At 39.4% G+C, this 19,801-nt stretch overlaps 1 protein-coding gene across 1 annotated transcript; it reads left to right on the top strand.

Annotated features, from left to right (window-relative positions):
- Positions 1 to 455: 455 nt before the first annotated feature.
- LOC104273731 (amyloid beta A4 precursor protein-binding family A member 1-like) lies at positions 456 to 16,159 on the top strand (the record flags this gene model as incomplete). The annotated part of the gene is made up of 5 exons (XM_009869143.1): positions 456 to 1,611; positions 8,493 to 8,502; positions 9,682 to 9,730; positions 12,519 to 12,620; positions 16,120 to 16,159. Coding segments are annotated over exons 1-5 (1,357 nt in total), but the record flags the coding sequence as incomplete, so codon positions are not given.
- Positions 16,160 to 19,801: the final 3,642 nt, after the last annotated feature.

Genomic DNA, 19,801 nt, shown 5'->3' with positions numbered 1-19,801 from the left:
AGCAAAGGTGGAATGTTTCTGTTGTATGTCTCCCATGGCTGAGCCCCTGGCAAAAGTTAGCTTTTCTAACATGCACCTGCCAACGTCATCGAAATGCCACAGCAGTCCATAGAAGCATCTCCAAGCAATTGCTTGGGAATGATTCTTCCACAAAGAATTGATCCACGGGAGTGAGAGATGCAGTCCCCAAGGGGATCATTGTTGGTTGCTGTTGTTGGAGATCATTGGCATGGGAGGTCATACTGTTGTGCTGGCTGTCATCTGATTTCAGAGCTGATGAAATCAAATGTTTGTCTGCTGTGGAAGGAAGGGTGCCTTTTGTTGCTTCTGTTTATTGACTCCACTTTTTTTAAAGAGTAATGTCAGAGTTTGTTTGTTTCATTTTTTTCTATTTCTTTCCAGCTGTGATAGACAAAATGTCAAGAGAGTAAGTGACCTACCCACCAGAACTTGCCATGAACCATTTGGTTGGACCACCTGAGGGGGAGGTAAGCGAAGAGCCAGCAAATGGAGCAGTGAATGAGTCAGTGGAGGCTGACCTGGAGCACTCAGAGGTGGAAGAGGAACAGCGGTATGCAACTCGCTACCCAAGGCACACAAACAACAGCCAAGGGGGCCTGTCTGGGCAGGAGGAGGAAGGGATGTTAGCTCGATCAGCCAGCACTGAGAGTGGTTTCCACAATCACACGGATACTGCTGAAGGGGATGTGATAGCCGCAGTGGAGGACAGTTATGACACAGAAAGAGTTCAGGAAAATGAGGATGAAAGTGCGTATGCGGTGCAATACAGGCCTGAGTCTGAGGAGTACACAGAGAATGCCGATGCTGAGCATGGAGAGGCCATTCATAACCGAACATTGCCCAATCACTTGCATTTCCATTCCATCGAACATGAGGAAGCCATGAATGCAGCCTACTCGGGTTATGTCTACACACATCGACTTTTTCACCGAGGAGAAGATGAACAATATGCTGAGCCTTACGCTGACTACGGACTGCAGGAGCACGTGTATGAAGAGATAGGAGATACACCTGACCTCGATGTTAGAGAGGGTATCCAACAGTATGAGCGGGAAAGGGAAGAAGCTGACAATTACCGCAAGGAGGCACTTGGTGCCCGCCTTCACCATTATGATGAGCGGTCTGATGGAGAGTCTGACAGCCCTGAGAAGGAGGCCGAGTTCGCGCCCTACCCAAGAATGGATAGCTATGAACAAGAGGAGGACATTGATCAGATTGTAGCAGAAGTGAAGCAGAGCATGAGCTCCCAGAGTTTAGACAAGGCAGCTGAAGAAATGCCAGAGGCAGAGCAGAGTTTGGAGCATGGTCAAGCTCTTGCTGGTGGTGGGCATGAAAGTAATGGCCAGCTCCTGGCTGGTTCTCGAGTTACACCCAGCTCAGGAGAATCTGTACAGAGATACAGCAAGGAAAAGAGAGATGCAATTTCGCTGGCCATCAAGGATATTAAAGAGGCTATTGAGGAAGTGAAGACAAGGACCATCCGTTCTCCCTATACCCCTGATGAACCCAAGGAGCCTATCTGGGTGATGAGGCAAGACATCAGTCCAACCAGGGACTCTGACGACCAGAGGCCACTAGATGGAGATGTGAGTATACAGAGCTTTCAGTTCTCAGGTTATGTATGTTTGATTCCTTTAATTGTGACATGGCAGTGAAGGAGGATGCATTGTGTTCTTCTGTGACTCATTCCTTCACTAAAGTATGTAATGCTTTGTCCATTTTAAATTTGTGCTTTAGAGAGCCTGTAAGAACTAAGCATGTGCATTATCAGTGGCCACATTTTTCTATATGAAGCACTGTTGACCACAGTGATACTGTACAAGAATTTGTCACATGAAGCTCTTGTTTACTTTGTCTTCTATTATCTGTCCTTGTGTGTTTCTGTTAATTTTGAGTATCTAAGTTTGATTTTCTGTCACATAACAATCCCGAAAGTTCCATCAGTAATCTGTTAATATTCTTTATGATGTTATCATAGATCAGATTCATACTCCAAAAAAGTTGCAGGTTTTTTTTGCCCACTTGCAGTGTCTAGAAATGTACTATGAGCCTCAGTATATTGCATTATCGCTATAAAGTGTATTCACTCCCCAGCAATCATTCAGATTTAGAGCATCAGCATTTCTGAAATTCTGTGCTTTTGGCAGAGAGGCTTAACTTGGATCAGAATCAGTTCACAGTTTGTGGTCCCACCTGCCTGGATGATAATCTTTCCTTGAAGTTTCATGGAGTTTCTGCATTTCTAATAAAATAAACTCATAAGCAACTGTTAATTGCATTAAATTTATGCCTGATACAAAAAGAGCTTGTACTGGCCAAAAATAGTCTATCATACGGGCCCAGGCTATTACTTCAAGGATAACTGCACTGCAGACATGTGCTTTGTCCTCTTTATTGCTGTGGAATCTTTTTTGTGACCTTTGTTTTTTTCTGAAGAACACTGAAAATAGAACTTTTTGTATGTTGTTTGCTGCTTTAAGCTGAATTATTGTAATTTTCTAGGAATGCATCTTAACTACCCAAAACACCTCAGCCTCTGCAAAGGGAATTCAGATGGTGCAAAAAGACACAAGCCATGGAGATCTGTGACAGGCTTCTGATTTTTTTTTCTTCCTTCAAAGCAATGAAGGCTAGTATTCTGCAAATTGGAAGTGGGTTTTAGAGCATGGAGTCTGAGATGCTGAAAAATATGCAAGTTGATGGAGACATGTAGCTTCCAGATTTTATTTTTCCCTGAAAACTTCTGGAAACACGCAGTGATGAGTATGTTTGGATTATATTTTTGTTGTTGTTGTGGAACATCTCCCTTATGAGGAAAGACTGAGTGAGCTGGGTCTCTTCAGCTTGCAGAAGAGGAGGCTGAGGGGTGACTTCATAAATGTTTGTAAATATGTAAAGGGGGAGTGTCAGAAGGATGGAGCCACGCTCTTCACAGTGATGTCCAGTGACAGGACAAGGGGCAGCAGATGCAAGCTGGAACACAGGAGGTTCTGCAAAAACATAAGGAAAAGCTTTTTCCCTTTGAGGGTGACAGAGCACTGGCACAGGCTGCCCAGGGAGGTTGTGGAGTCTCCTTCTTCGGAGACATTCAAAATCTGCCTGGACATGTTCCTGTGTGACCTGCTCTGGGTGACCCTGCTCTGGCAGGGGGGCTGGGCTAGATGATGTTTTGAGGTCCCTTCCAACCCCTGACGTTGTGTGATTCTCATAGTGTCACTAAAACTTGGTTTTAAAAACCCTGAATATTGCAAAAATTACTTCTACAAATATCTTTGAAAATTATATCTGTTACAGAGGTGATTAACAGCCACATGGAGGGCTAAATCGATCTTCCCAGATTATTCTATACAAGAGAGCAATTATTTGTAACTTATTTAAAAATTTCCAGAAGCTGAGATTATTTCTCTCACCTTTTTCAAACAGATCATGTTACTCTTTTGCTCACCATATAGGCTGTATTTGTAACTGCTGTCTTTTTTTGGGAGGATCAAAGAACTTCCTTATGCTTCCTAGGTGTCTGGTAGTCACGCCCACTACCATATCTCAGTGATATTAGGTTGGGGATCCTGAAAGCAGTGAGTCCTTCCAGAAGGTGCACCAGCTGCTGTCCAAAATTTTGCTGCACCTTGCAGAATTTAATGCTTCTAAGGTATGCTGGTAGTGCTCAGCCTGGTATGTTCATGAAGTGAACTAAACACGTGTTTCTATTGCTATGTGTTTATTTATTGCTATGTATATTTTTGCTATTATTTATTGCTATGTGTATTATTTATTGGGTATTGAAATACACAGGAGTTTCTGTTTTGCACCGAAGGTTAGCTTCTCATTCAATATTTTTCATAGCTTGTAACATGAGAACCTGACTGAGATTTTGAATGCTGGCTATAATCAAAACAGTGATGTATAATGACAGCGTAGCTCAGTACAAATATAAATGATGGATGTAGATGTGCAGGCAGGCAGTGTTCTTGGAAAGAGAATCTAACTTAAGGTGGTTTGGAAGATCTGTAGCAGGTTGAGGGGAATACATGTTATAGAAGAAGAGACTTTAGGACTGGGTAGGAATTTTTGGTTTTCAATGAAAATGAGATAGGTATTTGGTTTACTGGATTCTTTAATTCAGATGCCAACTCAACAATTGGCTTTCTGTAACAAGGCAGGCCTAGAATTGCTTAGCAGTGAATTGGGCAAAATTATGTTGTGATCTTGAGTGATCAATTGTAATTAAAACATAGTGGAAACTTATTCAGTTAAATGTAGATTTTTCTTCTGTCTCCCTTGAGAAAGAAACAGGATCTCAGATGGGAGCTTTTCAGTGTAACCAGTATATGCCAGAGATGTTATTCAGTCTGATTTCTAACATTATCCTTGAAATAAGAAGGAATTGCATAAAATGAGTGTGTTACCTTCAGGTGGTCACTCTTCTTTCCCCAGAAGTATCAAAAGAGCTGCAGATAAATGATACAAATTGTAATATTTTATTCAGTTATTTTGCTGGTCTACTTTGAAAATTGTCCCCACATTGTTTTTTAACAAAACCATTTTGCTAAAAGCAAATAGATGGAACCTACTTGAAAATACTTATAATAATTTTATACTGTTAATCATATGATATTGAAACTTGTAAGACCTTTTTAGATCCAAATAACAGTCACTTCTTGTTCAGCTAGGAGCTCTTCACAAGAGAACAATGAAGTCAAGGAGCAGAAGAATGATTTGCAGAGACTCATTAAATATGACAACCTCTTTTTGCTTTTTTTGCAAGAAAGGGACTGTTAATCCTCAGTGCTTGTATTTAGATGTTACATTCGCAGCAGAATGTTTGGTAAAATACCAGTTGGAAGTTTCCAGAGACTATTTTGAGAAGTTAACAATCCAAAAGTGTTGGCTAGCCTACAGCTGAGTATAATTTGGGACTGTTAGGAAAGACATGCAACAACTGTGGTGGTAAGAAGGCTACAGATTATTGTATCTGTTTGTTTTTAAGATGCCCTCTTTCCAGATTAAATCTTCCAGGAATTTCAGTCATTCCTATGTATTTCTCCTCAAAAGAAATGTTTGGTAGATACATGAAAAAAAGAAAATTGCCCACAGCCCATGGACAATTCTGTTGGTAGTCTTGTGATGTAGGAGGCAGGTAGCAGATTTCTGTGAATAAATAAATAGCATACCAAAGTACCTTCTTAATATTTAACAACGGAGAGTATTTGGTGTTGTGTGCATTGTGCACCCTGGCTTAGTGAGCCATGCTTTCACTTGAATAAGGGACAATCTGGACTTTAGTTTGTGGGGAAGGTGCTGTACTTGTGTATTTGATAAAAGCTAAAAAAAATCTCTTTATGTCATTTGTATAAATGCTGGAATATTTTTTTTTTAGTTTGTCACACTTATGAGATGTGAACGACATATATTTCCAAAATCTGTTCACCAGAAAATGTTCTAAACCAAAGCATACCATCACTTGGATATGGCTGCATAAGAATATCTTTTTCAAATACAATAGCAATTAGCACTGCACGGCTGCAAAGAACCGTGACATCGGGAAACTGATCCGTGATGGAAAAGACTGTGGAACTGAAGTTAGGTTAGGTTGTATTTTCTGAGTCTGAAACAAGAGAGAATCAGTTCACATCATACTGAATAATGTTCAGAGCTGGTGACCAACATGGAGCTTATGGTACATACATGTCTGAGAGTTTCGGGGGTGGACACCCTTTAGGAAAAGATGTTCTTTTAGATGCACATAATTATCTCACTGGAAGGGAAGGACCATATCCCATTTAAGTAGCTCTTGTCCATCGTTCTTCTTGGTCGGATTCTCCACCTGAAACCTGCTGTGAATGTGCCTAGCCAAGCACAGAAGTAGCTATATTTAATGGTCTAAATAGAAGATATCTGCAGTGCATGGATCTGGACTTAAGGATGAACCCATGTTGAATTGGAAAAGGGAATAGTTTTGTGTAGTAGATTTCTCAGAACACAGTTAAATATTCTGGCGTGTAAACTGTCTGAAAGGTCTAAGAAAACATCTTTAAAGTGTTGTAGTGCTTTGAGGATAGGGGTTTGCTTGGTTGTGGAAGTACAGACCCCTGCTGAGAAAAGCACTGAAAGGTGCAAAAGCTTGAGTAGATTTTATATTTTTTTGGCTGGGATTTAAAGAGTCTTTCTGTCTTCTCATGTCCAGAGGAGAGAATCAGGCTTCTTACTTCACTTCTGCCACAACCAGGAGAAAAACAGTTGTTTGAAGGGGGAAATTCTCCATTTTAGAACTTAATACCATAACCTTTTTCTGAGGTATTTTCAGTTATCCGTGGGGTTATAGATCTGAAAGCCAAGTTTTGTTGACCCACGGGGCATGATTTGCTGCTGCATGACAAGACTTCAGTTTTGCAAAGCCCTCTCATCAGTGTTCAGAATCTCTGTTCCTCTGCAGACACTTGAGGTGGTGCAATGTTAGAATAAACCCTAATATAATGTAAAACCACAAACGTGAGTAGTTTGAATTTGTGAAGCAGAAGTTCAGAGCTGAAGACAAGCCTTTCAGGTAGAGCAGAACTGAGCTTCATTGGTTTGCCTCTCTGTTCTTTTTGGTTATGTATATTGTATTTCAACCTTGGAGTTCTTAATCGCAGGATGTTCTCAATTCTGGTAACTCCAAAAGTGAAGTGTTTTCATGGAGATGAATTTACTTCACTTTTTCCACAGCAGGAGTAATGTATTATTAACAAAGCAATAGAGAAGCCTGTTTTAAATAATTAAGCAGGCGTCAGTAATAGATGAACAAAGGGACGGAAAAAAAGAGAAAGAGAAGAAATGAAGATGACTTTATATTGATAGAATATTGTTTTCTGGTTTTGAGCAACCCTTTTAAAACTGTTAGTTGGCACACAGGACACAGGTCATCTTTCCCCCGTCTATCTGAGACCAGTCTTCTTACACAGAAACCAAAAAAAACCACCCTAAAAGCCCCAAACCAAAATAATTTTTTTTTTTAAAAAAAAAGAAAGAAAAAAAAAGCCCAAACAGACAAACAAACAACATTTTAACATCAAGGACAGAAGGCTTTATGCTGCTTCAATCACACTGAAGAAAGCTTAAATTTATCTGTTACTCTTCTTGAAGACAAAGACTCTCCAGAGGAGTTACGGCCTTTTAAATCACAGTAAGCACTGGATGCATAACCCCTTGAGTAATTCTTTTTTGTTTGTTTTATTATGTTTTTAAAATTGCGGAAAGGTGAAAGCAATTTCAAGTGTATTTTTTTCTCTGCCGTTAAAAGCTAGAACAGCACTTGCTGTACAGTTAAAAACTTTTGAAAACACAGGAGGGATCCACACTTATTTTTTCAGACTGACAGCTGAAGCTGCATTCAGACCACAAGTTCCAGTGAAAGTACAGTTAAGGAGGTCCATACCTGAAACAGAAGAATGGCCAACACTGAGCCAGCTTCCAGAAGCCCTCCTGGGCTGGCAGCCTTCCATCCAGTGATGGACAGACCCTGCCTGCAGAGTGTGTGTGTGTCTGTTAGCTGATGGAAAGAGTCCACAGAGCCTAGAATTTTATTCAAAGTGAACTTAGAGTTCACAAAGTGAGGTTGTGGTACTGCATGGCTACCGCTGCTGACTCATGTGACCAAGAGACTCTGAAATGGGCAAAATAGAGGGCCATTGTGCCCTAACAGGCACAGTTGCATTTATTGTTTGCTCACTTGAACTTTTCTGTGTCAGATCTAAATCTCTTGTGTTTTCTTAGGTAGATTTTTATTTTGTATTTTAGACTTAGTAGTATAACACTAACAGATGAGGGTCTTTCTTCAAACACTTTGGTAGGTAGGCAGTTACTGCTTGGGTAAAAAATCTCTATTTTTGTAACTGCAGTGAACTTTACTGGAGAGTTACTACTCAGTGTTGCTGTGCAGACACTCACAGACAGTGTGTTTGTTTTAAAAAAGCTAGTTTATTCAGAGCTTTTTGCATAGTGTAGCATGTGTGGACAGTCAGATCTCTCAAGTGGGATTGTCCGTGATTGTCCAGAGGGCAGCAGCTGGCAGGAGGCTTCATCCTTGCAGGGTATCGTCAGCTGCGTCAGGAGAGATTCCCTAAACTACAACTCTCCAAACTGCGTTTGGAGGTCTTGCATACAGCTGGTCTGTGATCCTTTATGACTACTCTAGCATGTGTGATACATGGCTATAGTTTACCTTCAGCTACATATAAGACACCTCCTATGTTATCGGTCAACCCGAGATTGTGGAAAATGACATTCCTTACCTGCAGGAACAGTTTTTCTTGACTATGGGCAAGTATCTTGTCCGTGTGCTATTTGGTCATTTTTGCAGCAGAAACTGAGTGGGAGAGCTGAGTGGGTCAGCCATAGTCCCTACTCAAAATGTCATTTAGCACCCTGAAGGGATGAATTGGGCCCCTCACTTGCCATATGCCCAGGAGGAGCCTCCTGGGGGAATCTCTAAGACTGCCTGAAATTCCTGTACGGAGGGGTCCTACAGCAGTTAAGTCAGATGCATTGTTCTGAAGTGAGCAGTTCAGTCAGTTACCTTGTCTCAGGTCAACCAGTTGCATCACCTCTGCAGAAACAGGCAAGTGTCAGGCTCTGGACCACCCAGCGAAGTGGTGGGTGAGTGCACTGGGTATCTGCAGCAGCAGCTACACCACAATAACAGTTACACCACAGTTACAGTGCAAGCTTAGGTTTCATCCTTATGTCACAGTTATGAATTAAATTGCGTAAGTTGTACCACAGTGTGCATATATGTGTACAACAGTTCTGGTTTTGCTTTTTCAAACCCTCCATTTTTAACATTATAGTTAACGCAGATTTAAACAAATAGTAATGATGATTAGCTATATTGTAAGGAAATATAGCTTTTTCAGTGCTGTTCTTTATGGATACTTTATTCTTTCTGAAAGCTGTGGCCATGTGTTGATGGTGTCAGTCTACGTTTTAGTGAACAGAATTCATGCCATTCAAATCACAGTAGCTATTCTGCCACAACACGTGCTAAAACATGAGAGATTTACTGCCCAGCACACCTCTGGAATTATGCGTTTGGCAGTACTCGCACATTGGACCTGAATATTTCATAATGCTTTGACCTTTGCCTAGCGTGTATGGGCACCTCTCAGAAGACTTTTTTTCACTAAAATTAAATAAATTTAAAAGCCTTGCATTACCCAGTTGTCTCCTCTGAATTAATGTATGAGGAGACTATGTTTGCCATTCCTCTGCCAAGGAGCCTGAAGGTGGACATTAGTGTCATGTAAGTAATTGCCTTCTGTTTAATTGAATAGTGCACTACTGAAGTATTTGTTGTTTTCATCCTCCCTGTCCCTGCCTTGTATGTGATGGTGTGGTGACACACTAGGTTATTCTCTTTTCAGATGAGCTGCTGCTAAAACCAGGTAAAAGAGCACTGCTTTTTATAAAGCAAGAGCAAGTGGATGTATTGGAAGATGTTTCGATGTCAGTTGTGTTTGTCTTCATGAGCTATTCAGCAGCCGTCTGGGTTGGCCTGATTAGGTTAGATGAAGCACAATCTTCTCCTGTTACATGTTCGGTTACTAAATCCCTCTGCACAATAGCGAGGAAGGTTTCTCAGCTGGAGTGGGTTGCGTGTTAGTTAGAGTCAAACACCACCAAAACTGAGATGGAGAATTTCTGGATGTACCAGGCTGAGTATCGTAAGAAAAATGTAAGTAGATATTCAAGAGGAAAAATTGGGTAGCTACTACATTTTTATTGCTACACTTAAGAAAAGACTTAGTGATTTCATTGATGGGCTTCTCTGAATAATAAGACCATACTTCACGTGGACTTACTATGTCTCTTCTGACAGCATTTTTGTTAGGCTTCTAAAACTTGTTAACAGATGAGGAAGGAGTCACTGAGCATTTATTTTAGACTTTGGTTCTAGTGTTTTGAGCAGTTGTGCAAGTTGTCCATCAGGTATGATGTATCAAAATATTTCTTGTTATTGCTGTGACTGCATTCTTTCCATGTTCATTGTGTATGGGATTCTAAAAATGCATTTTGGTGCAGAAGAGAACTGAGTGTTTATTCTTCAAAGACTGAACTGTTATGTACAAATGCTTTTGGGAACAGCTCTCGTGTCATGTCATGTAGCAAACTCTGTAGGACGTTTGATATTGGGGTTTGGTAATTTTAGTTTGGCTTTTTTTTTCACAGAAAAAAATAAGCAGACCTTCAAACAGAGCACATGGAAAGCCATGTGATTATTTTGATGGTTGCTTAATTCTAATACTTGGTAGATTAAAATAGCTGAGTAAAGGTATTTATAGTTCTACTAGAGTAATTGTTAATATATTTTAAACAATGCAAAACTCTTAATGTCAGCAACCAACTGATTTAAATGGAATAATTTATTATATCTTCAGTGTGTGAATATGAGAGATTTTAGGTATTTTTAAGAAGTTGTTTCGGGGTGGAAACACTTGATGCTGAAATATGATATGCTTTATTTCTTTGTTTACTAATTAAAGCTCAATCCTAAATATCCTGATATCATTATGTCAATTGTTATGACTGGGCCAGCCACTAAACACGGACAGATGCTTTCTAACCCCCTCTTCCTCCCCAAACAGGAAGGAAAAAGGGAATGAGGCAGTGAGACTTAGGGATTAGAAAACTAAAACTGTTTTAATGAAACAATAATAGAAATAATAAAAATAAAGAATTATATATGAATGTATACAAATCCAATATCGACCTCCCCCCTCCCCAGTAGCAATCCCCACTGGTGCTGCAAAGCAGGCAGCACCAGGGAGCCCCCAGGGTCAGCAGCAGCAGGGAACCAGTTACAGGAGCTGGATTTGGGAACTCGGGATCAAGATCGGAGGCAGAATATCAAATGGAGTCCTCCTCAGATGCTGGGCGTTGGAGAAAAAGGGCTAATCCCTGTAATCACTGTTTTATACTGAGCATGACATATATGGAATGCAGTACTCTTGCTCGTCACCTGTCCTGTCTCTCAATCACCAGAAGTCCCACCTTTTACTTCCTTGTGACCCCTCTTACTACCCGGCACCCCCAGCGTGGCACACAAGAGCCAGCAGTGGCCTTGGTCACTGTAGGAATAAGTATCAGCAAGAGCCTTTCTGCATCCCAGTCCCAGGCAGTAACTGCAAACATCAGGTGTTATCACTGCCAGTAGCACACACTGTCTGCAAAAACATGCGATTGTCTTAAGAAAGTTCAGCATTTTAGAAGAGACTAAGGTGGAAAGTAAAAAATACTGAAAAGAATTGGATCTGTTTAGTTCAAACCAGGACACATTATTGGGTTGTTATTTTTTTGCACCTTTTATATTTAGCTATTGGGAATGTGAGCACTGTCAGGACACTTCCTTTAAGTAAATACAAGTTACCATTTTTATGTTACAACTGTGACACTGTAACTCTCATAGTTACACAGCAAGTCAGCCGAGTCTGTAGCTCTCCCACAGCAGCACAACAAGAAGCCCGCCAGCCTGCACAGGCCAGCCTTTTATGGACCATTTCACAGCTGCATCTCCTTTTTGCCATGAGGTTGTAGTTTGAAGCATAGGGAGATGCAAGGACTGCTCCTATCCCAGGAGATATCTCTGGGGATAAGGAATTTGCTTAACTCTTTGGAAGCCTTTATTACTTAACTACAATTCTAATATTTAGTAATTATCTGGGATAGACCTTTTAAAGGAACGAGAGTAAAGAGGAGGAGAAGGGAGTTTTATTTTCTTGTTTTGTTCCATATCGCTGAAGCTAAGCTTGCAAAACTTGAGGGATTTTGCACGCTGTTTCATAGAACTCGATGTTTCAGCTGGAGTGGATGCATAGCAAAGAGAGCGCTCCTAAACTGGAGCTGCTGCGGGCTCAGGGCACTGGAAGTGGAGCTGTTTTCTGATATAACTCGCTGACTTAAGAGAAAAGCAATGTCATGTAATTGTTTATGAAACCAGAATAATAGTATTTTGGCTGTTTTGTCATCAGTGATGAACTGCTGAGCTGGCAAAGGTAGGGCCAAACTCCCTAGAGGAGAGTGTAGAATGCCATGGCTGCGGGGCTAAGCACCCAGCTTGCATCGCTAAATGCTAAACTTTCCTTTGAGGGTTCACATTTTGGCATGTGGACTGGCATGTTTTCTAGGTATTTGGTTATCGCTCTCACTAATTCCACGCTGAGCATTCTTGTGTCATGCCCCCATAGCAGTCGGCTCTGCTTTTTGGCTGAGTGATGTTGTTCATACATCATTGGCACATAAACACGAGTTGTATTTGAAAAGATTTACCTGTTCTGAGTAAGTCCACTGAGATACTGGTATGTAGACATCATGATAAAAACCAAACGTTTCAACATTTTTTAAGTGTTTGTCATGTGTTATGGGTTGTTTGTTTTTTTCTCCACTGGCACGTTAGAGGAAAATATGAAGAAAGAATTTCTGCATAGGTCACTCAGATTATCATTTAATTTTTTTGCTGTGTCTAGTCTCCATCTCCAGATTCCTCTTCACCTCGGGGTGCTGAGTCATCGAGTAGGCAACATCACCAGGATGTCTGTGGTACAGCAGAGACCTCCACTAACAAAGAGGTAGAGTGAAATTTTTTCAGAAGGCGTGATCTTGTTCCTGTTGCCTACAACTTTCTATTTTCCTTGCCCCCTAGTACCTGTACAATTCCTTCTCTTCTTCCAAAATTGCAACAAACTTCAAAAGCTAATTTGTAGCTCTTTTCCCTTATGCTTGCCTGACTGTCTTACTGAATTTCTAACATTCTTAAGGCTGTTTGTCATGACATTTCTGACTCTGTAGGTGGCTGCTACTAAATTCATTTAACAGGCTGGGAGTTATTTATTTACTAATCAGATAAAATCACCTCTATATAAAAATCAGAAGGAAGATGTGCTTTTCTTCTTTCTGTGCAGAAAATCTTCCTGCAAAGGAAAGAATGTTTCTCACTCAGTCAGATGAAAAAGCTTGCTTAATATAAAATTAATTATTAGTAGTTTATACTTCTTAATATTTTGTCATTGTAGAAACTGACTTGGCAGTTGATGTAAAGTCAGAATTCAATACCTGACACCAGGCTCTTCAAAGTAAAGCTACATACCTTTTTTTTTTCCTCCCCTCACCTGGCAACTTTTTAAACTACAGTAGTTCCACCAACATAAAATAAGAAGTGTAGGAACTACTCACAGTGTGAAAAGAAAATTATTTGGCATTAAAAGTGCTTAGTTTAATATAGAGTGTCAGGCTCTGTAACAGAAAAATCTTCAAATATTTGGTTTATTTGCTTTTTTTGTTTTTAAATATCAAAACAATTTAGAAACTGTAGTCTGACAAGATAACATTGCAATACGTGAGTTGTCTTCTACAATGAAAAAAACTGATCTGCTGTAACTGGGAATGCTGATTAAAATTGAAACATTAATTAGTAATCCATTCTCTTTTTTTCCTTATGTTATTATTAAAGGATGAAAAAGCTTGTAATATGTATGTATTTCTACCAGCCTATGTTTGCATTTAGAAAATACTGAAATGTTTCAAAATACTTAAGAAACTCGTAATTTTTATGTGCCAAAGCCTTTGACAGTAGCTTGTGCCATTAAATTTTCATCTGCTATATTGTTAGCTTGTTAAAGCTGTTAGCTTTCTTCAGTACAAGTTTTGTCACTTTATATATATCCTAATCTTTAGCGGTTTTTAGACATCAATAAACTTACTCAAAGAAAACAAAGAAGATGCTGCTTATTTCAGTTTCTAGAATGTGCTCACATGTACTGTTAGAGACGATAAGGCAGGGTTCACAGTAGGATGTGCCAGGCTCTTTGTTTCCCTGAGATGAGCAACAACGCCTGCTTTAGTACTTTCAAAGCAAGAACAACAGTGAAATATCAGCCTCAGAATTTGTTGAAATGACTTTTAAGTCTTAGTAAAACCTTTTTTTGAAAAATACGAATTTTATAATACTAGGTAGGAACAAGACCAGCAAATGTAGTGAAACATTAATGACCTTGATATTTCATTATTCATGGATATGTAAAATTAAAACGTCTAAGTTTCCTCCTGATGGTAACTTTACCTTTTACTTTACTATACCTGTAGTCTTAGTAGAATGTCTTTCATGCTGGGAAATCAACAAAAGCCTAAACTTATGTGTGTTTTTTGGCAATAAAATAATATCTGATGAGAGTTTACATCACTATCCTGAAAATAAGTTACTCAGCTTGCTGAGTAGTTGCCAAATCTTTAATTACAGACTTTTTTCACTCTCTTAGAAAACCATAAAAATACTTTGGAAAGAGCATTTAGATGTATAATTTATCTCTGGTGTGTAGGGGATTTTTCCTCTAGGCCTGTTAGGGTCCAGTGTTTGAATCTCCCTATTAGCACTACACTGGCAGCAATTACAATTGTTGAAATCTGTATGGGTAAGTGGTCCAGGGAAAACACTAATCTGAAGACATGAAAGACCCACAGAGACATGTCAGTGTCCTAACAGCAGCTTAAATGCCTTGGCAGTGGGAAATAGTTTTTATTGATGCTTTTATTTATGCTAGTACAGTCTCTGATGGAGAACTCTCTTGGTTTTGCAGTACAGCTTTGTCGTTTTAAAAAAGAAGAGCAACTACTTGAAGGCTGTGCAGGCTCTGCTGTCTCTGTCGCAGGCTTTTTGGTTTTGTCTCACGATTTGATTTATAGCAAGATGAACATGGTTAATTAAAAATATTACTTTTTACATCCATTTCATATTTGTTATAATGGAGAAGATTCCTTGGGTTTTGTCACTCAACCTGTCACATAACTTCCTAGTTTGCATATTTTTTCCATTGATAGATAGAACCTAAAGAGTGAGATAGAAACTAGTTAAGTTGCCCATCATAAAAGAAAATAATTTAGCATATATTTCAGTGTAGGTTGTCAGGAAATATACTGGAAATTGTGCATCTATTGTCTGTCTATTGTCTACTATTGTAATTATATAGATTTTCTTTAATAAAACTATATTAAGCAGTCAGTGGAGGAGTTACTACTAATACAATTGTTTGTAGATTCATTTAAGTTTTATAGTCCTTGTCCTACCCAAATTTCTCACCAGCAGCACTTACAGTTGCAACAGATATTTCAGTATATCTATTACCGTCTATATATTGCCACACAGATTTTTCTTTGATAAATTTTTATATGTGGTTAAGTCTTACTAAAAATTGTAGCTTTCAGGGAGTCGAAGCGTTAGCCGCAGAGTCTTTCACATAAAATTGCAGTTGGAAGTAAGGTCTTTCTTTTGACCTTATATTCCCATATGCAAGTTAGGATTTTTAAAAAATTTTTCACCTTTTACATAATTGAAGCTACCAGATATGCTTTTGTGCTTGATATACTTCAAACATTTAGCAATTTCAGTTCTGAAAAGCCTGATTACATTTGAGATGCAAAAGATTAAAATAACTAAACAGGTAATGTTAATAGTTCCACTTCTTAGATGTTTTTATATGTTTAAAATCGTGGTGGTGAGATATTAGTGAGCTCAGTTACCCCACAGCATGCAGGATGCTACCTAACCTGTTAAAATTCAGAAGGCTTTTTTGTAGGCTTCATTAATGTGAGGGATACGTCTAAGAACAGTCCGAATGGACAACGGAGTTTGGTTGACAAATAACTGACTGTGCTGATAGTTTTAGTCACAAATAATAACAGTATAGCATAATTTTATATATTCCTGCATGCGTTTATTTGTAGTTGGAAGATCCAATGTCTTTGAGATATGATGCATTTTCCTGCATACTTCTTGATTAGTAAATGTAGAATACCTAGTGGTAGAAAGTTAACATACTACTGACCACCAAAATGTGACTGAAAACTGGGCCTAGCATGTTGCCTGATAAAGACACAAATGGAATACATAGAATTTAACACCAGTAGGTGCTTAGAGTTTGAAAATATTAAATATAATAATCTTAGTAAGTGATGAAGTTCTTTTGCTAATAACTGTGACTGATGTACTTTTTTTTTTTTTTGTCATGGAGAAATTTTTAATGCATATTTGTGCATGGTCTGTTCTGTTTGAAATCCTTTTTGTCTTAATTACAGTCCAGAAAAAGCTTGGCTTCATTTCCAACCTATGTTGAAGGTAAGATACTTCTACAATTTCTAAATGTTTTTTCATATCCAGAAAACTCCAGTATTGTATAAAATTTTATTTTTATTTCCTGAATGGAAAAGCTGCTAGGGTTGAATAAACTGATTCAGGTTAAATTGTGTCCAATCTACAACCTGAGCTAAATGCTACTGCACTTTTTCAGAGACATGGAGCTTTTAATTTTTTAGTGTTTTGTTCAGAGTTTCGATGTCAGTTCTGCTCGTTTTTTGTCCGTATCAGTTAAAACACTGCTAATTTTTTTATGGTATTTACACAACACATATGAACATGTGCGGACAAGGTAAATAGGCTAGGCGAGAAAACTCCCTTCAGCACTGATTTCAGTTGGCAGGCTCAATCCAATCTCAGTTCAATTAATTAGCAAAATTTAACTAATTTGATTAATTAGCAGGCCTGCCAGAGGAAATCTACACTGCTTTACAGCTGCTTATCCTCTGATTAAGTACTGCTTCCTGTCTTAGAGTGAAGGTTGCGCTTGTGCTAGTGCTGAATTTATTTGGAACAACGTGAAAAAGCATTACACAAGCAGTCGTTACCTTTTGTATGAGTCTCTATCATGGATGTACAGGAAGACTACATGCTGTAAAACCTGGTTATTTTGTTATGAGAGCATGACAGAAGCAGAAAATTTGAAGTTTTTTTTTCCCCTGACAGCAGTTGTTCCATACGCTTGATGAATTGCCAGAATACAGTTGATGTGATACATCGTTTGGGCTCTCTTGGAACTCCTTGGATTGCTTTACAGTGTGCTGTGTGTAAACAGTTGTTTCCATTGGACAACAAATTGATCATTGGTTTAGTCTTCAGTGTGTGAGCTGGATATTTTGGAGTCTATGGCCAGAACATCAATTAAAATACTTTTCATATGTTGCTTTGAAACTAGTTGAGCTTTGGAATTTTGCAGCAATGTAGATTCTCTTAGAACTGGAATTCATCTCCTAGTGGTAGCCCTTTCCATCAAGGACTGTCTTAAATAATCCTCTCCTTCTTAAAAAAAAAATAAAAAATTGTGAACTAAAAATTCCCTAGATTTTGGTCCAGTACACAATTCCATAAAAAACCCCAAATTTTCCATTGTTATGCACTAGCAGTCCAAGAAAAACTTGCTAGCATTTATGCTACACTTTCATTCAGGTAATAATTTCATTGTCAGAGGTAATATATGGAAGCAGTGCTGTCTGTGTGTTCACGTCTTGTGAAAAAGGAGCACTTACCTCTTGGTGTAAATATATTTCCCTCTGGGAGCCTTGTCTACACTGCTGTCAGTCCATATTTATAGGGGTTTGTGTTTTCATCAGAAATTGTGCTATAAAGGGTTTTGTACTCTTTATGATGAAGTGGTTGAAGTGGTGAAAAGGCCTTGACGTGTAGAGTAGTGAATAGCGACACCTAAAATGCTGTATAGTTTCAGAACTGGAAGAGTGTGCAAATATGTAGTAGTTCCAATGCTTAAATTTCCCTAAAAGAAAAATCCATTACTTTGAGTCATGGACTCGAAAGTGACTTGTTAATTGTGAGAGTTTTCCCCCTCTGCTCCACTCTCGTGAGACCCCACCTGGAGTGCTGCATCTAGGTCTGGAGACCACAGCACAAGAAAGCTATGAAAGTGCTGGGATCGTGTCCAGAGAAGGGCCACGAGGATGATCAGAGGGCTGGAGCACCTCTCCTGTGCAGACAGACTGAGAGAGTTGGGGCTGTTCAGTCTGCAGAAAAGAAGGCTCCGAGGAGACCTTACTGTGTCTTTGCAGTATCTCAAGGGGGCTACAAGAAAGCTGATGAGGGGCTTTTTAGGATGTTGAGTAGTAATAAGGCTAGAGGGACTGGATTGAAGCTAGAGATGGATCGGTTCAGATTGAACGTTAGGAAGAAGCTCTTCACCATGAGGGTGGTGAGACACTGGCACAGGTTGCCCAGAGAGGTGGTGGAAGCCCCATCCCTGGAAGTTTTTAAGGCCAGGTTGGATGGGGCTCTGGGCAGCCTGCTCTAGTGGGGGGTTGGAACTAGATGATCTTTAAGGTCCCCTCCAAGCCTGACAATTCTATGATTCTATGGTATCTGAACACATTCTGCATGCTGGAGATGAGCATCTTGAAATTACTAGCTATAAATTTTCATATTTGAAGAAAACATAAAGGAGATAAGCTTGCTCCTAAGATTTATCCATCTACACCTGTTGTGTATTTTCAGTATGGTATTTGCCTCCATCTCTTTCTTTTGTTATTTTACTAATAACTTGCATTTTTGGGGGGCCAAAGTTACCCATACTCATTCTGAGGGTCTGTCAATCTCTTGTATTGTAATTAGAACAAAATTGTTATTTTGAGTAGTAGTTAAATATAAGGCCCAATCACCCTATATCTTGAGATGCCTCTTGAACTAATAAAAGCTCAATTATGATATTGTAGGGGGTTTGCTTTATTCTTAGAGGGGAAAAAAAAAGCAAACCTAAAAACAGAGGGAGTTTTGATGATGAAATGTGGACACTTATAGTATTTCACATTCTTTGAGATGATTTGCATTTTCACTTGTCTTGAACATCTTTTTTTTTTCCTTACTTGTAAGAAAACGAGCTTCTTAGCTTTCCTTTTAGATCATGACAGTGTTAGCGTGTAGCAAGGTGTTAAAATAGAAGGGTTTAACATATGCTTTTTTTGGATACAATCCCAAAAACACAGACCACAAATGCTGCTTGATAAGGATTTATATTGTTAGGCAATGAACACTTCACTACCCTCTAACTTTCCACAGAAGATGATGGGAGTCAGATCATTAAAAGTCTGTGGGACTACGTTGTTTTGCCATCAGGAGAGTTCATGCTCTGTGTATTTAACAATATTTTTATTTAGCTCAGTACTTCACCACACTATCATTATTGAGACTTAAAAGTAATTTTTAAAGGTCTGTGGCGTAAAAGTACCCTGCTTAATTTGGCAGTCAGTCTTCTTGGTAAGGGGAAACATACTGTACCTGTAAAGCGTTTCTGAGGAGGTTCCTCTGGCTGTAGTACTAACTGTGGCTAACACACACCTGAGCAGGTGGTTGGTGGCTGTTATGAAATTGCACCCTTACTCTTCTTGTTTGTGACTGTTGCTCTTAAAATAGCAAGGTGGATTTTGGTGGGTGAAGAAAAAAGGGACACAGTTACTCAGCTTGTAACAGTGAAAGCTCACAGAGATCATTTTGCTCCAGGGTGATCCCTGCTCACAAGAGCATGAGAGACAGCAGGCTACGTTAATAATTACAGCTTTTGCTGGTTATGCTGGGTTTGCACAACAAGGTTTTGGTAGTGGGGGCAGGGGGATTGTAAGAGTGGCTACTGTGAAAAGATGCCAGAAGTGCCCTATGTCCAACAGAGTCAACGTCAGCTGGCTCCAAGACAGACCAGCTGCATGGCCAGGACCTGACAGCGGTAATGCCTCTGTGATAATATATTTAAGAAGGGGGGAAAGAAAACTGTGCAACTGCTACCAAAGAGAGGAGTGAGAATATATGAGAGAAACAACTCTACAGACACAAAGATCAGTGAAGAAGGAGCAGGAGGAGGTGCTCCAGGCACCAGAGCAGAGATTCACCTACAGCCGGAGGTGAAGACCATGGTGAGGCAGGCTGTGC

Source organism: Apaloderma vittatum, unplaced genomic scaffold, assembly GCF_000703405.1.
Source record: "Apaloderma vittatum isolate BGI_N311 unplaced genomic scaffold, ASM70340v1 scaffold9545, whole genome shotgun sequence".
In the NCBI taxonomy this organism is placed as follows: Eukaryota; Metazoa; Chordata; class Aves; order Trogoniformes; family Trogonidae; genus Apaloderma; species Apaloderma vittatum.
The sequence above is the reverse complement of the archived record's forward strand: the minus strand, read 5'-3'. Positions and strand labels throughout refer to the sequence as shown.